This window comes from Primulina tabacum, chromosome 14, assembly GCF_025594145.1.
Source record: "Primulina tabacum isolate GXHZ01 chromosome 14, ASM2559414v2, whole genome shotgun sequence".
Lineage (NCBI taxonomy): Eukaryota > Viridiplantae > Streptophyta > Magnoliopsida > Lamiales > Gesneriaceae > Primulina > Primulina tabacum.
The window spans coordinates 34843256-34859141 of record NC_134563.1 but is presented as its reverse complement, the minus strand read 5'-3'; the positions used below and the strand labels follow the sequence as shown (position 1 = coordinate 34859141).

General features: G+C 33.1%; 2 protein-coding genes across 7 annotated transcripts; both read right to left on the bottom strand.

Moving 5' to 3' along the window:
- Positions 1–5871: 5871 nt before the first annotated feature.
- Positions 5872–8022, bottom strand: LOC142525582 (protein ASYMMETRIC LEAVES 2-like). Of its 5 annotated transcripts, none has more exons than XM_075629897.1 (3): positions 7980–8010; positions 7249–7344; positions 5874–6656 (listed from the first exon to the last, which is right to left on the bottom strand). In XM_075629897.1, exon 3 carries the CDS (start codon positions 6635–6637, stop codon positions 6044–6046), a length of 594 nt encoding a protein of 197 aa, XP_075486012.1. In that variant the 5' UTR covers positions 6638–6656; positions 7249–7344; positions 7980–8010; the 3' UTR covers positions 5874–6043. The 5 variants fall into 5 exon arrangements, with proteins under 5 accessions (XP_075486013.1, XP_075486012.1, XP_075486011.1 ...); XM_075629896.1 differs by having other exon boundaries at positions 5874–6704; positions 7980–8006; XM_075629895.1 differs by having other exon boundaries at positions 5874–6709; positions 7980–8005.
- Positions 8023–11383: 3361 nt separating this feature from the next.
- Positions 11384–15113, bottom strand: LOC142525406 (protein LUTEIN DEFICIENT 5, chloroplastic-like). Of its 2 annotated transcripts, none has more exons than XM_075629692.1 (16): positions 14925–15113; positions 14671–14848; positions 14360–14576; positions 14213–14284; positions 14017–14127; positions 13643–13834; positions 13398–13559; positions 13154–13249; positions 12968–13069; positions 12854–12886; positions 12679–12759; positions 12475–12557; positions 12273–12404; positions 11958–12018; positions 11802–11867; positions 11384–11720 (listed from the first exon to the last, which is right to left on the bottom strand). In XM_075629692.1, the coding sequence occupies exons 1-16, from the start codon at positions 15034–15036 to the stop codon at positions 11565–11567; spliced, it is 1854 nt and encodes a 617-aa protein (XP_075485807.1). In that variant the 5' UTR covers positions 15037–15113; the 3' UTR covers positions 11384–11564. The 2 variants fall into 2 exon arrangements, with proteins under 2 accessions (XP_075485807.1, XP_075485808.1); XM_075629693.1 differs by having other exon boundaries at positions 14934–15113.
- Positions 15114–15886: the final 773 nt, after the last annotated feature.

Sequence of the window (15886 nt, the reverse complement as noted above, 5' to 3'; positions counted from 1 at the left end):
TAACTACTATCTAATTAAAGTTCAATAATTGAAGAAACTGAGTTTATCATTTCAAGTGGATGGATGAAAATGCACTTTTTGATCTTCAAATAATTATCATAAAAACTTATTTTCACAAATTTATAACTACCTCCTTCCACAATCCCGACTTTTCCCATCATATTTATTGTCCTTGTCAATTTTTTTTTTAATGTATATCATATAAGATATCTAAAAATGTAACTACTAAATCAAAAAAACTCGCACATACAAAGTAATGGCATGCATAAATTGTAAGTAGATGTATCACAAAAACTCTACGACAGTCTCACATGTTAACATCGTCTCAAAACAGGTAAAAAAAAAAATTAGCGAGGAAAATTAAAATTATATTTATTTAGAAGTACATAATAAATACACATAATTTTGATTAGGTTGGGCAGTGTCATGGTGTTTTCGCTATCTAATAAATGCGAAGGACGGTGTCACTGTAGTAGCTAGCTATGTTAAATACCATATACCAATAAGGCTACGTTTGGTTCGAAAGATAAGATAAACGAATGATTAGTACGTAAATGATAAGGAAAATGATTGTGGTAGGAGGGATTAATATGAGGTAAAATAATATTATGTTTGGTAAGATTTTTAAGTGTATGATAATTTTGAATTTTTTGATGAAAAGACGAAATTGCCCTTCCCCTTCGCGGCGGCGGCGACGGCGACAGCCGGCCGGAAATGGTCCGCCGGAAATGGCTGGCGGGGGCTGCGGCCGGAAACGGCCGACCGGAAATTTCGGCCGGCGCCGGAAAAGGTCGGCGCCGACGGTCGGCCGGTGCTCGGCCGGCGGCGGTCGTTGAGGCGGCGGGCGGCGGCGGGAAGTGGTGGTGAGTTTGAATTTAGGAGAAGGGTAAAATTGGAAAAATAGGATGGATTAAGAGTATGATAAATAATCCTAGGAGGTGAGGATGTATTATTTTAACCTACCTAATATAACATAATCATTCATAGGAGGGATAAAGTGGGTTAAATAATCACGCGTACCAAACGAGAGATAAAGTAGGTTAAATAATATAAACCTACTTTATCCCTCAAACCAAACGGGGCCTAAGTAGTAATATATATTTTACTCGAGATATATATATATATGTGTGTACATATATATATATATATATATATATATATATATATATATATATATATATATAACGAAAATAAAGACATATCGATGTTAAAAGACGATGATTCAAAATGATCTTTATTTCCTTACGTCTAATTTTACGTATAGAGTAAAATAAATATGAGTAGATCTTTTGTGAGACGGGTCTCACGAATCTTTATCTGTGAGACGGGTCAACTTTACCGATATTCACAATAAAAAATAATAATCTTAGCATAAAAAGTAATACTTTTTAATGGATGATCCAAATAAGAGATCTGTCTCATAAGATACGACCCGTGAGACCGTCTCACGTAAGTTTTTACCAATAATATATAGTTATATATATTTACACATCATTTGTTTAATGTTTATTGAATTTGAATTAACTATATACATGTATAGGCATATCAAGTTATAATTACGTACAACTATAGAAATGTGATACTCGATTATCTTTACGGTGTATATCTTGCAAATCCAACTTCATAATTCCTTTACACTTTTTTTAATCTGGTTTTTTTTTTAGTCGAGGAAGATCGTTACAATTAAGTTTCGAATTCGAAATCTCGTCTCAAATTTGATAATTTGATTCTAGATGAGTTACCAATCGTAAGCATCTTCATACATTGTTTCTAATTATAACGATAGTTATATTTGAATTCGAAATCTCGTCGCATATTTGAGAATTTGATTCCAGATGAATTACAAATCGTTAGCATCTTCATAAATTTGGTCTAATTTTTTTAAAAAATGATTCTCCATGTGTTTTTGAAAACACTCAAATATATCTAAAAATGTAATTTTTTTTCAAAATTAGAATTCGACCAAAGTTATTTCCCTAAATTTCCTTTAAAAATATCAATGTCCTGACCAAATGAATTTTCTAATCATTTTCTAGTATTTACTTAATAAAGTTCTCAAAACAAATATATAATATGGAAGTGATTAGTTCATATAATACCCTTAAGAACCTAAAAAAAAAAAATCAATATCAATACGTGTATGTATATGTAGAGAGAGAGAGAGAGAGAGAGAGAGAGAGAGGCGGGGTGGGGGGGGGGGGGGGGGGTTGTCTTGGGGTGGATGGGGGGGAGGAACAGAAGGGAAGGATCAGAGTTCAGAGGGACAACCCGAAATAAATGCTACCTCTTTCCTTTTTTCTTTTGGAATTTGTCTTCTTCGATAGGCGTGCTTCTGTCGGGCCAGATTTCCCCCTCCTCCCCCTCGCCTTTATAATCCGTTCATTTCACATCACCCCACCCCCACCCCCACCCCCACCCCACCTAGCTTGACGAGTTCTTATTATTTGTCATTTCATATGTAAATTTAGTAATCTGATCACCTAATACTATATACAACCAAATTATATTAAATAATTTAAAATTTGATTTGGGATTTTTATATGTCAACATATACATGACCAATTTTTAATTTATGGAGGGAGGTCCATGCCATGAAATGGAAACCTAATATTTTCATGCAAATATAATATATATTAAATTATATAATATTAAATAATGTAACCCCAGCAACATACGCTGACCTAAAATAATAACACCAATCCACCACTGTTATTTATATCGTATAATAATCAATTAAGAGGGCTTGTTTTTGTCCGTCTGGTTGGTTGTGTATCCGACGGATTTTCATTGGCTCTTCCTGTTTACCGTTTTGTGGTTACTTTTTAATATTATTGCATAAAAAAATAATTACATCGATATGTTAAGATTTTCCTGGGTTTTTAAGAAAATAATTATTATATCGTCACTATTATTGAGCAAGGTTCTAAAAAAACGTGAAACGCCCCGAAACGCGGATGTCGATCTCCAAGTTTTTCAAGTTTAAGCGATATTAACACATGCTTAAGCGTGAAAAAACGTTTTTTATTTTTAGTGTAATTGTAATTATCTCAAACCAATAAATAGATAAAATAATATATAAATATGATAAATTTAAGTCTGATGCATTAATTCTCATATTTATAAAAGCATAAAAATCTCAAAATTGCAATCTTTATTTGTTTTTGCAACTAGACCACATTAAAAAATGCTAAATATTTGTCAAATCATTATCAGACATGTTTAATCATAATTAAAATTAAAAAATAAACATCTAAATTAAAAACCTAATTTATTATTTAAAAATAAAAAGACATACCTTCAAAATAAAAAATATTAAAAATAAAAAGGTGGGATTAATTGTGCTTAAACACACTTAGTTAAACGTCTTAATTACACTTGATTCGATCAAACTACAGTTTCACCGTTTTTTTTTTTCGTTTTTCTTCGAAACAAGGTGTTTTTGTCTAACTTGAAGCTTAAGCGCGCTTGAACGAATTTTTCAGAACACTGTTATTGAGAAATTGTCCGACAGGTACTAGAGAAAAATGGTGTCTAGAACGCTGTTATTGAGAAATTGTCTAAATAAATAAAATTAATTGTATAAACAAACGAACGCTGAGACGAGACTACCCCAGTTAGTCAGTCCAGTGCAGAATGCATTTAAAGTAGGGTTCTCGAGGCCATCATTACACACCTACGTCATCATTGTCTAATATCCAATTTATTAAAGGTAAATACATTTGAGCATGTCTTAGAAAAATAATTGATTAATTCGTGGATCTCACAATCCAATTATTCATTTTTATTTTTTATTATATTAAATAAATATATATTCAATTTTATTTAAATAATTTAGAAATTTATAACTTAAAATAAAAAATAATATTATTTTAAATAATAATCATGAATTTTTTGATTTGATTTTTGTACTGATTGTATCGGTTCATTGTATATATTAGTAAACGACTACGCATATATTATATTTATTATTATTATTTTTAATTTAATCAAATAATAATAAATAAATTTAAAAATAACGTATGTGTGACCTCGATTCAAGTGACACGAATTCAGTCAATTGCCAGTAATTAATAATAGACTTATAAATTGCGAAGGAAAATAATTCCCCATTTACATGCTGTAAAAGAAGACCTCAGATTAATGTGGTTTTAAAGAATGTTTTTTCCTTCTTCGATTCCTCGACTATTTATTGCACTTCTAAAAAATAAAAGAAGCTCATAATTAATGAACAAATGATTTGAAAAATTATCTTTTTCATTCATAAATAACCATATCAATAATATAATTAATTTAATTTATATATATATATATATATTATATTATATACATTTCATCTCCGACATTTTTAAATATATTGCATCTATCAAATTCCATAAATTATAATTAATGATTCATACACAACAACATCACTAAAGAAGGCAATACAAATTAGTACTAAATACAGAAGATTCACAAGATAACTTAAATCATACCATAAAAATGATAAAGTTTGGAAAATTGTATGTATATATATATATATATAAATATATATGAGTGAAATTTTGATTTTGATTTTGATTTTTTTAAACAAATTTGTTTAGGACATAGGCAAGTGTGAAGTGTTTCCATGGCTGCCACATTCTCTCTGTTCTGCTGATTATAAAATGTATTATAGCAAATTACCAAACAAAAACTCACTGTGCAAGCCTTCAAGATTTTTAAGGAACGGGCTTTTACACCATCTAGGCATGTTACTGTTGGACTGAATGAACGGTAACATCATATTAATTTTTTTGTGAAAATTATGATTTTACTTGTAAATCATTATTAATACACCCAAAAAAAATTCTCGTGAGATGGTATCTCGTATCAATTTTGTGAGAATACTTGATGCATGAAAAAATATTATATTTTTCACTTTAAGTATGATCAGATTGAAACATCTTACGAAAATAGAATCGTGAGACCGTACCACAACAGATATACTCATTGATAAAAAAAAGTATTATTATATGTTTCTGAAAAATATTTCGCCTAAATATTATAACCTGTTTTATAGATTAATTGGATAAACCATACTTTAGTTAAATATCAACATTATATGTTCGATGATTATATTATATAGAACCATTGATTTCATACATATAATATTGGAAAGAAATTATACCGTATATTTATATATTGATGTGTGTGTGTGTGTATAAAGAGCGAATTATTTGGCAATTTATTGGAGTAAATGAATGATCATAGTGAATTATATATTAATTTTTTTTCGAGTGTTGATAGATTTAAAAGTAGTGTTTTCTTACGTGTTAAAGAGCTAAAGTTGAAAATATATATTTACTATTTGAATGAGATCTTATTTAATTATTACATATGTGTTTGCATGCTCTCACATTAGTGAAAAAATTGCTTTCAAATATTTAGCGTATTATCATGTAAGACTACATTTTGTATGAAAGATGATGTATTAGTTGATTATATATATTTATTTTATAATAGCTCTCTTGTGAGACGGTCTCACGAATTTTTATCTGTGAGACGGGTCAACTCTACCGATATTCACAAAAGTAAAACTCTTAATGTACAAAGTAATATTTTTTCATGGATGACCCAAATAAGATATATGTCTAATAAAATACGACTCGTGGGACAGTCTAACACAATTTTTGTCATTATTTCATTATTGTTAAAGTTTTACAAATGTTCGCCATTATAAATCGTTTTATTATCTATATATAGTGAATTTTCGTCTATATATCTTTTATTTTTCATCATTTAATTTCAAGAGTGTTTTACAAATGAGTATGGTTATAAATCAATTTTTATAGAATTATTTAACCCCAAAATTAAGAGTAGGGTTTATATTAATTTGAAGGAAGATAATCTATTTAATAAATCAAATACAAATTATTAATTAGTGTAAGTCACCAAAAACAAAATAAGTAATAACATAATAATAATTTAGTTCGCGAGTGTTTTCATGGGTAGCATTACCGATATAACTCCCGCCGGGTTTGAATAATTATTAATTAAGGAAAAGAAATGGCGGAGACAAAAAACCCTAAGACGGCTCCACCGGCGTCCGGCGACCATCCGACGCGGCCCCGGATGCCCTGGCCTGCTGAAAGCCCCCCAACTGTCCGAGACTTGCAGACATATTCATGGCAAGGAAGCTACTAGCATCATACCCGTTAATCACGTGTTGCTGCTGATGATGACTGGTAGGGAAGAACTGGTGGTGGAAGTCCCTAGCCGCCATACCGCTGCCGAGGAGGTTGATCTGCTGATGGTGGTGGATGAAGCCACCATTAAGGTGATTCTGGTACTTGGAGAGCTCGGATTTGGCGCAGCTGAGGTCGATTTGAAGCTGGCGGAGCTGGTGTTGGAGGAGAGAGATGACGCCAACGCAGCCGTAGACGGGGTCGCGGAGCCTCATGTCGGCTTCGTAAGCGAGGGAATTAACGGCGTCTTCACGCTGATGCGGCTGCAGCTCGTTAAGCAGTTTGGTGACGTTGCTGGCGCCGAAAACTTTGTGCACGTTAGCGAATTTCTGCGGCTGGTCCGGTGGAAAGTACGGCGCGAATACGCACTCCGGCTGGCATTTTCGACGCAGGAATTTGCAGGCGGCGCATGGGGAGTTAGATGATGAGGCCATTAATTGGAGCCTGGCGTATCTATCAACTAAATTATTGCCATCAGAAACAGTTTCAAGAAATGAAGTTCTGCACTGGAGAAGAACAAACTAAAATTTTATGCAAGAACTGGTGTAAAATATGAAAACGTGGTTTTTTTTTTTTTTTTTTTGACTTTTTGTATGTATATATTACTTCTATATGATCACAAAAGATAGAATTTTGAGACAAGACAAGTCATCAAAAATATTTTCGAAAACCTAGTATTTTTTTTGTTTTCGAAAAGCATAAAATTCTAAAAAAATATGCACCCGGAATAGTAGTATTTTCCGAGCATGACATTTATTTATAATTTTTTGCTTTTATGTAAAAAAAAATTCAAATATGTAATAATCTTGATGAATGATATTTTAAATGTATTTCAAATAATTTGAGGAGATCATATTTTCAAATAAATAATTGATCAAGTTTAAAAAACAAAATACAGCTTTTGACACATAAATTAGACAAGCAAATCATTGACAGCTTTAAAGAAACCGACCCATAAAGTTGATTGAATTTATGAAGATCAAAATCAAAACTACAGAGAAAAAGAATCTCGTGACCAAATCTGGTAAATGAATGTTTTCTATACCTGCCGTTTATAAGTCTCCGCTTAAGATCTGTCAAATCTATAATATTCTTCCTCTTGGTGAAGCTGGCTGGTGATTGTGAAATTCCCAACTTTGGCCTGTGTCAAAAAATAACAAAGATGTATAAAACAGCTGTCGTTAATTTCTAGATTTAGCAAACTTGATATATGATTTGGGTGCAAATCAAGCTCCATATCCAGCTTTCTACTTCCAAATTAACCAGAACCCTAGACAAGTTCTCTAGCCCTATTTTTACATAGAAACAGAATTTGATTCTTGCAAACCCTTTTTCACTCTTCTAGAATTAATGCATTTTATGCAAGAAATTGAAGTACAATGACAAAATATTAGTCTAATTACTGCATATCATGGACAAAGAGATTGTCGAATCGGATCTCGTGACTGAGAGTTTAATTCTACGTTAATATTTTTTGGAATTCATTCCTTGTTGCATGTTAATTAGTGACAAATTGCTAGAAAATGTGTGGAGACAGAGAGACAGAGAGAGAGAGAGAGAGCAGACCAGATCAGACTATTAGTTACCTCACTTACCCGTGAAGGATTTTTGAGAGAAGGCAGATGGTTTCCTCTATCGGGATTTGATATTAACGCAAGAAATAATAGCAAAATCAAATATATATTAGGGAACAAGTACTTATTAATTATTTGAAAATGTATACTCAAAGGACATGTATTATAAATAAAATATTAAATCAAGAAAATGGTATTATGCCTAGACAGAAAATGGCCCTGTAATTCTGTTCCTCCTCTCGTTGAAAATTTAAGGCGCCTCGATTTCTGCAGTCAATCTTATTCTTCCCTTGTACAGTGTCCTCTTTGGGTGGCGTGTAGTTTGACAAATAGGTGAAAACAAGTTTAATTTGGATCTTTGACTCTTGATTCCTAGCTCGTTTGATGCACCCTCTCCTGTCACACTTTCCTCATAAATTCTTTGCCAGAGAATTAAAGGGTTTTTATCATCTGAATAGTTTTTCCGGTATTTTCAAGGATCATGCAAAAGGGCTTTCTTTTAGCAGCAATCTTTTCGCTTACTCAGGTGAATACACGATGAAACGAAAATCTGCATACAAAGATGGTGAAAAGAAGGCAGCGCGGAAGAAAAGGTAGACCCTTATTTCATGAGAAGAGGGCTAGTTAGAGATCTCATCAATCAAACAAATACACTATATACTACATAGATATAAATAAAAAGATACACTACATATATATATATATATATATATAGATAGATAGAGAATCAAGTGTGTGTGTGTGTGTGTGTGTGAAAATAGGTGAAATAAAGTCCCCCAAGACCAGAGGCTATGGAAACGGGGAGAAAGCAAAACTAGCGCAGCTAAAAATTAGAAAAACAAACTCACAGTGGATTTCGAGGGGAAGAAAGAAGGAACAAAGCATTTGAAGTGACTTTATTGTTGTTATCGGGGGATGGATGTGGGGACTGAGTATATAGGTATAATCACTATGACTATCTTACAATCTCAGAGTACAGAGATTTGAGAGTGAGTTGTCCACTGTCGTGACATGACCTTTCCTCTTCATTTTGTTTATTATAATTTCATTTTATTACAGTCTTCTAATTTAGGGTTGTGGTTGATATTTATCAAAAGTTTGTCATCTATGAGACGTCGAATTATAGGATAATTTATCCTTAAAAAGATGAAATACATTTTTGGTCAACTGATTTCTTCTATTTTATTTTCTGATCAACTAAGTATCCGAAGTTTGTTTTAATTATATTTTGTTATAGTGATATGTCATCGAAAATTGCTTGAGATGATGCAAAAAAATGCTGACAGTTCCGATACCATGTCATCTATCGAACTAACATAGCATACATTGACCAAAATCTCCAATTAAACAAGTTAATTGATAAAAAAAGTTATTTTCCTTAAAATTAATAGAGTAGTATTATGCTGAGATATTGAAATATATGATACTAGGGATCGATACGAATTTTCAAAATTGTATATTTAACTCATAATTTTATATTTGAAGAATACAATAATTACTTTTCTGTGCATGTTGGATCCGATCGGGTCAATAAACATGAAAATGGGATGTTGCCCTTAAGTTAGTTTGTGTATCTATTTTGGCTTAGTGTTACCTGGACTGATTTTGAAATGACTATTTAATTATGGCTTTGTGCTGGTTGATGTTGGTCAAATTGGGTCCTTCAGGTCTGGTTAATTAGGGTATTTCAGGTATATATACTGTGCAATCGCTACATAAATTGAACGTTGTTTGAAATAATTTGGTTCGAATTGTTAGTTTGTAACTGTGCATACATAGCTTGTCACGTTTTGTTGACATATTGATGCAATTTTCCGTTTTTAAAATTTTTAGTTTCTGGTCGTACTTTTGTTTATTAGAAAATTATTATTTTGGCATTTGAGAAATCAAATAAAAAACAGTTCACTGAGATTGAAGTTAAACACAAAACTCTTGTGAGACAGTATCTCGTGTTAATTTTGTAAAACGAATTTTTAACACGACTAAACTCATGGAAAAATATTATTTTTTTATGTCAAAATTATTACTTTCATGTTGAGTATAGTTTGAGTCGATTCGTCTCACAAAAAAACTAATCGTTAAATAAAAATACTTGACAATAGAGCCATATGGACAAATTAAATTCACCATATCATTCAAGGTCTAAAATGGCCATGTTTTAATGTATACAGAGAATCAATCAAACACAATCAAAAAAAAATTACTGAGGAAAAAAAACTTTTGACTTGGGAGGAAAGTGCATTCGATATTTTTATTTTGTTTTTAAAAGATAAAAAGTTGATTCAAGGGTGTTGAATTGTTTGTGGAAGGGGGGGGGGGGGGGGGGGGGGGGGGGCTGTGTGTTAGAAGTTGCGGCAGTTGTCGAGAGCGTAGCACCACTAGGCTATTAAAGGCCCAATCTCATATACTTATAGCTCAGAATAAACCTATTGTGAGATGGGTCAACTCTACCGATATTCATAATAAAAAGTAATATTATTAGCATAAAAAGTAATACTTTTTCATGGATCATCCAAATAAGAGATCCGTCTCACAAACTACGATCTGTGAGACCGTCTCACACAAGTTTTTGTCTATAGCTCAAACAAACCAAAAAAATCAATCTTCATCATTTACTCAAATACATGTTAAATATAGTCTACCACTTGATTCACTTTCAATACTTTTTTTTAAAAAAAAAACATGATTCACTTTCTCAAGCATATTTATCTAATTTGAAGGGAGTTTTATGTCAAATTTTATAAACACAGGGTTTTTAAGAGATCGCTAATTTCATTTAAGTATGCATTTTGATTGGTGGATTTGAAATCCATTGATTTCGATTTTTATTGTTAAGAATGAAAAATAAATCAAATATTAAGTTCATACATTAATTATTTACACATGAATGAATTAGTCTATGCTACACATAGAGTGTTTATTTCTCTATTCCAATATCATTATATAATGTGAGTCTGTCACATTTTTATGAAAGTCGACAAATTTGCTATAGATCCAAAAGTTAACATTTATCCATATTATAGGAAAAAAAATGTTATTAAGGTTGACTTATATGTTATTGATCCATAGATTTGAAATCCATCGATAGTCTAAAATTTTATGTGTTTTTTGGTTTTCATAGAAGGCTAAACGCTATGCATGGGACTAATAAACATCCCTTTTAAGATGTATTTATTATGAAATTATTCTAAATAACAGCCAATTAAAATTGACTATTCTTATCATGAAGTTAATTTAAATAAAGACCAATTAAAATTATCTTGTTGAATTTTGTAATATTGAATCCCTCATTATCGATGTAAAGATAATATAGCAGAAATTTTGAATAAAACAGTTTCGAAAACACATAATTCATTAACGGAATCATTGGTGTTTAATAAGTAATACTTTTGACATAAAAAGTGATTATTTTTTAATAAGCGACTCAAATAGTAGACCCGTCTTACAAAATTGACTCGTTAGACAGTCTAACAAAAATTTCTGAGCATCAAATTTATTTGTTCATTTTCCATGACAGAGAGGCCTATCGCATATTCCCTTATTCTTAATATAAAGTATAGATAAATATTGCACATCAGAGTTGCAACAATATTACTCATTGTGAACTGTTCAAAAATTAATAATACTATTTGTGAACATTAGCATCGAGTGTGATACAGATGACTCTTTTCTTGGATTCATACATCTTATTATGAATCATATCTAGGACAAAATTACTGCACCAATCCGGTGATTTTTATTAATGGAGATGGCTAGAAAACACGAAGGAAGTTTCTTCTTGCTGACCTTAAACTGGTTTCATATCCGGGACATTTAGCGATGAGGAGTCAAGATTCGACTTTGGAATATTGAGTGTCGGGATAATGGGATCTCTTCTTCTTGGTGTAACCGTCATCGTCAAGCCTTCTGTTGTATGAATTGTTGCTCCTGTAGTCATTTTAACCTGTAAAGAAGCGTACATGACACAGAGAACATCGATTTTTTTAAATACATTTATGTGTTGCAATCGAAATGTGCGACTCACAGGAGGTGCTCCGAGGGCCATTTGGAAGTTGAATCTACGGACGAGCATGGCCACAGCCACTACAGCCTGCAAATCAATAGATATATCATATCTAGTCGTTTTAAGACATGTTATGAGACAGAAACATCAGCACTCGATCAGTTAAGAATTAATGACCTCAAATGAGGCAAACATGTCTCCGATACATTTTCTTGGTCCTCCCCCAAAGGGCAAGTAGCTGCAACAGCAAAATTAGCGGCACTTCAAATTTCTGGTTTATAAAGCAGTGGTACCATGACAATGAAATTCCTACAAGATTCCGAAGTTGCATTTCCAAACAGGCAACTAATAATCTCCCACCCATTTTTCTAAATTCAAATTCTAAAATATTTCTGCGTTATGGGTACTTTCTTAGTTCAACTAAACAAAAACAATAAAAATAAGTAAATTGTGTTATAGTACAATTAGTTGTATCAAAAAAAGAAATCAAACCTGAAATTTTGATTAGTTTCATTGGGATTAGGACCGTCTAAGTGCCATCTTTCAGGATTGAACTTGTCAGCATCTTCCCAATGTTCCGGGCAACGGTGCAAATTCCAAACAGAAATGAAAATATCTTCTCCACTGCAAGAAAACACATTCATGAGAAAGAAACAAGTTCACAAAATCAAGATTCAGAGGGAAAGAAAACAACCTTTTAATCGGGTATTCTCCAAGTACGTCATCTCCAAGAGACCGACGAATCAAAACAGGTGGCTGGGGATAGAGTCTCAGGGACTGTAAGAAACAGGGATACCTTAAGTTAATATTTAAATGTCTATTCTAAAAAAAAAATTAAATGTCAAGATGCTAAAACTGCAAAAATAACAGATGATATTTGGTAAAGGCATTTCCTCACTTCATTAATGACTCGAGTAGTATATTTAAGCTTCTTCATGTCTTCCATGGTCGGGAATCGATCGCCCAAAATTGAATCAACCTAAGCATGGTTTCATAATCAATGCAGCACTACAGTTAACATATGCAAGTGAGGATGTCGACGCAAGAAGATCCGAAAAATAGTTTAGACCCACCTCGTTTCGAAGCTTGGCCATGACACTAGGTTCCTGTAGGTCATAAGAACACAAACGGGATTAGAGGTATCATACCTTTATGTCTTGGAAAGGATTTAAATGTCATAAAACTACCTTTGAAAGAAGATAAAAGGTCCAAGTGAGCACTGCGGCAGATGTTTCGTGTCCAGCTATCAGCAATGTCATTAGATCGTCACGGAGTTGTTTGCTCGAGACCTACAAATGACAGCATGAGAACCTTGCCATCATCAAATTCATATGCCAATACATACGTCCAAACTACAGAACTGGTTTTCATACATCATCCCCTGATGCCAACAGGAAATGGAGAATACTAGGATCTTGTTCATTCATGTATTCCTCATGAAACAGCAACTCTTCTTCGTCTACCATCCTCTGCAAATTCAATAAATCAAAACAAAATAAACTTCCCAACAAAAACTTAATATATGATAAAAGTGGTGCTAGTGGATGATAGTACAGGAAAATTGTTAAGATTAGTAAAAATAATAAGCAAGCATCTGATATGATATAAAATAATTACCTTACATATGGCAATCAGATCATCAAGCGTATCATTAATCAGCTTCAGAGCTGTGTTGACCTTCTTCAGCTTCGGTGAAATATCTTTCCATATGGGAATCTCCCAAAATGGAATCGGTGCAATGCTTCGATCTTCTGCTTCTCGCAATACTGTGTATACAGCCTGCTCTAGGCAAGATGCCATGTGTTAAACAGTGATGTGCCCACAAGCGCTTGGATGAAACCACACAAAGAAAAAGCTAATACCTCAACTATTCCAGTATCAACTTCTAAAGAATCAAAATCGTAGTTAAACACAGCTTTCCCAATTATATCTAATGTCAAATGGGAGAAAAGGGACTCCATCTCCACATCCTCACCATCAGATGCAGCAGCATCAAGCTTCTTGCAGAGTCTATCTGTGGCTAATCCAAACAGCTTAAACATTGCTGCTACGAACTAAATTTGGGAGAAGAAATATCCAAGGAAAAAATATAAGGAGCAATATTCATATGAATATAAGAGAATAAAACCAATTATTTATTTCAGTTTGAGCATTTACCCTCTTGAAAAGATATTACGGCTGACCGAAAAATAGCATAGAGAAATAAATGTGAAGTTTTACAGCACCCCGATACTACCTTTTGATGCAATGCTGGAACTATAGCCCGTCTCCTGACACGCCATACTTCTCCGTCGGCTGGTATGAGCCCTTTCCCCATCACAAAGTCAAGAATTTCGGCTAAAATACCCTGGCAACAATATCAAATATGGGTCTTAGCATGAAGATCATGAGTTCATAATAGGAACCGGATATGCATTATTGCGCCACTTTACCTTTGAATAACCTTTTGGATTGTCTTTCAAAATATGTTTAGCAATCGCAGGATCCGACACTACTAAAAATGACTGCAATGCAAGCCTCAACGCGATCACTCACTGAAAATACATTTCCCAAAGAAGGCTTTAAAGAAAAAGACAAACCTTGGGACCGAATTTTAGCCTAAAAATTCCACCATAAGTTAAGTAAAGCTCATATAGAGGAACGAAGAAGGCTTCGCTTCGGATGTCAGAAATTGATCCTTCTGCCTCTGGAATTCTCGGGTAGTCCAAAGAACCTCCCGTCAAATTGAATATGAAGTCAAGCAGCTCTTCGGGCACGCCAAATTTCAACAACATTTTTTTCATTTGCGGTTGAAAGCTATCATCGACAAACAAATACACACACACAAATGCACAGTCAAGCTAGTCTTCTAGCTTCTAAGTAAAGCACAGGTACAAAGTCCGACACATACCTAGCCTTCTTGACTGTAAATTCACCGGAGGATATTCGAGTCGACAGCACGGTGCGGCGCTTCTCCTCTAACAGCCTCTCCACTTCCTTTTCGGCCTCGTTTCGGAGATCATCGTCACCACCCCCGCTGGGACCTCTCCCATTACTCGAATACGAGCAGCTAATCAACCAATTACTCCCTGAACACGAGAATAACCAAACAATTATCCAAAAAAAAAAACACACACACATTTTATACATGGTGCCCATGCGCACTGTTCTCACCGACGTTTCGCCTCAGCTTAACTACACGCGTGAGTCTGACTCTGTCTGATTTAGAGCGGAGGATTTGAGGGGAGAACTGAGGAAAAGAGAGGCTGGCAGCCATTTCGCTAGAGAGAGAGAGTGTGTGGGTACGCAGATAATGCTGGGGAAGAATTCTCTTCGAAGTGTCGGCTGATTAACGCGGACAGCGGACAACCTTTCAGGAAAAGGTTTGGAAAAGGATAGTGTACAACTAATAAAGATTAATGTACTACTAAAATTGAGCGATTCTTCTGTTATATCTAAAAAAGGCGTGGCATTAGAAATAACCTCAACCGATCCACTAACGAACAAGAAGAAGTATCTTTTTCCACGTTGGCACTTTAACGTTCTCAAAGATTCGATACTCTTTTTTTGAAAAAGAGTATATGACTGATTCAATGCGACACCTAAAAAATAAGATATGCATATAAAACTCGGCTAAATTAATCCAAAAATATTTATCATTTTTGTTGTAATAAATATTTATCGTAGCTTAAATTATTTGAATTATTGATTTGAAGTTAGAAATTGTAAATCGATAATAACAAATTTTTTGATTTGTTTGATAAAATCCACGTGAATTTCAAATCACAGGGTAGTTATTATTATTTTTTTTTAGTAATTGTGGTGGATTCCAAATTTATCCAAAACTATAATCATTTCAAATATTCAACTTGAATGTCAGCTCAAATCCAAATCTTTCTATCCCAATGTATCCTTAGGTTCTTCTTGGTTGGATGAATTTGATTTGGAAGAACATGTTTGTTGACTTGGATATGGATTTCAAGTTACAATTATCTTATTTGTATTTGAAATCCGCTACAATTTCTACTGAAATTGTATAATTTGATATTATCTTTATAAAATTTATTTAGGTTGTATTTGGATTGATAGATTTTGAATTAATAGATTTCAAATTTATTTTTGTTATT

What these genes read in the sequence shown, in the direction of transcription:
- LOC142525582 (XM_075629894.1), bottom strand. Translation starts at nt 6,637, where the DNA reads ATGGCCTCATCATCTAACTCCCCATGCGCCGCCTGCAAATTCCTGCGT.
- LOC142525406 (XM_075629692.1), bottom strand. Translation starts at nt 15,036, where the DNA reads ATGGCTGCCAGCCTCTCTTTTCCTCAGTTCTCCCCTCAAATCCTCCGC. An exon ending in TTCCAGCATTGCATCAAAAG is followed by an intron (nt 13,835 to 14,016) that starts GTAGTATCGGGG and finishes TCCCAAATTTAG; the next exon opens with TTCGTAGCAGCAATGTTTAA. An exon ending in TTGATACTGGAATAGTTGAG is followed by an intron (nt 13,560 to 13,642) that starts GTATTAGCTTTT and finishes TGCCTAGAGCAG; the next exon opens with GCTGTATACACAGTATTGCG.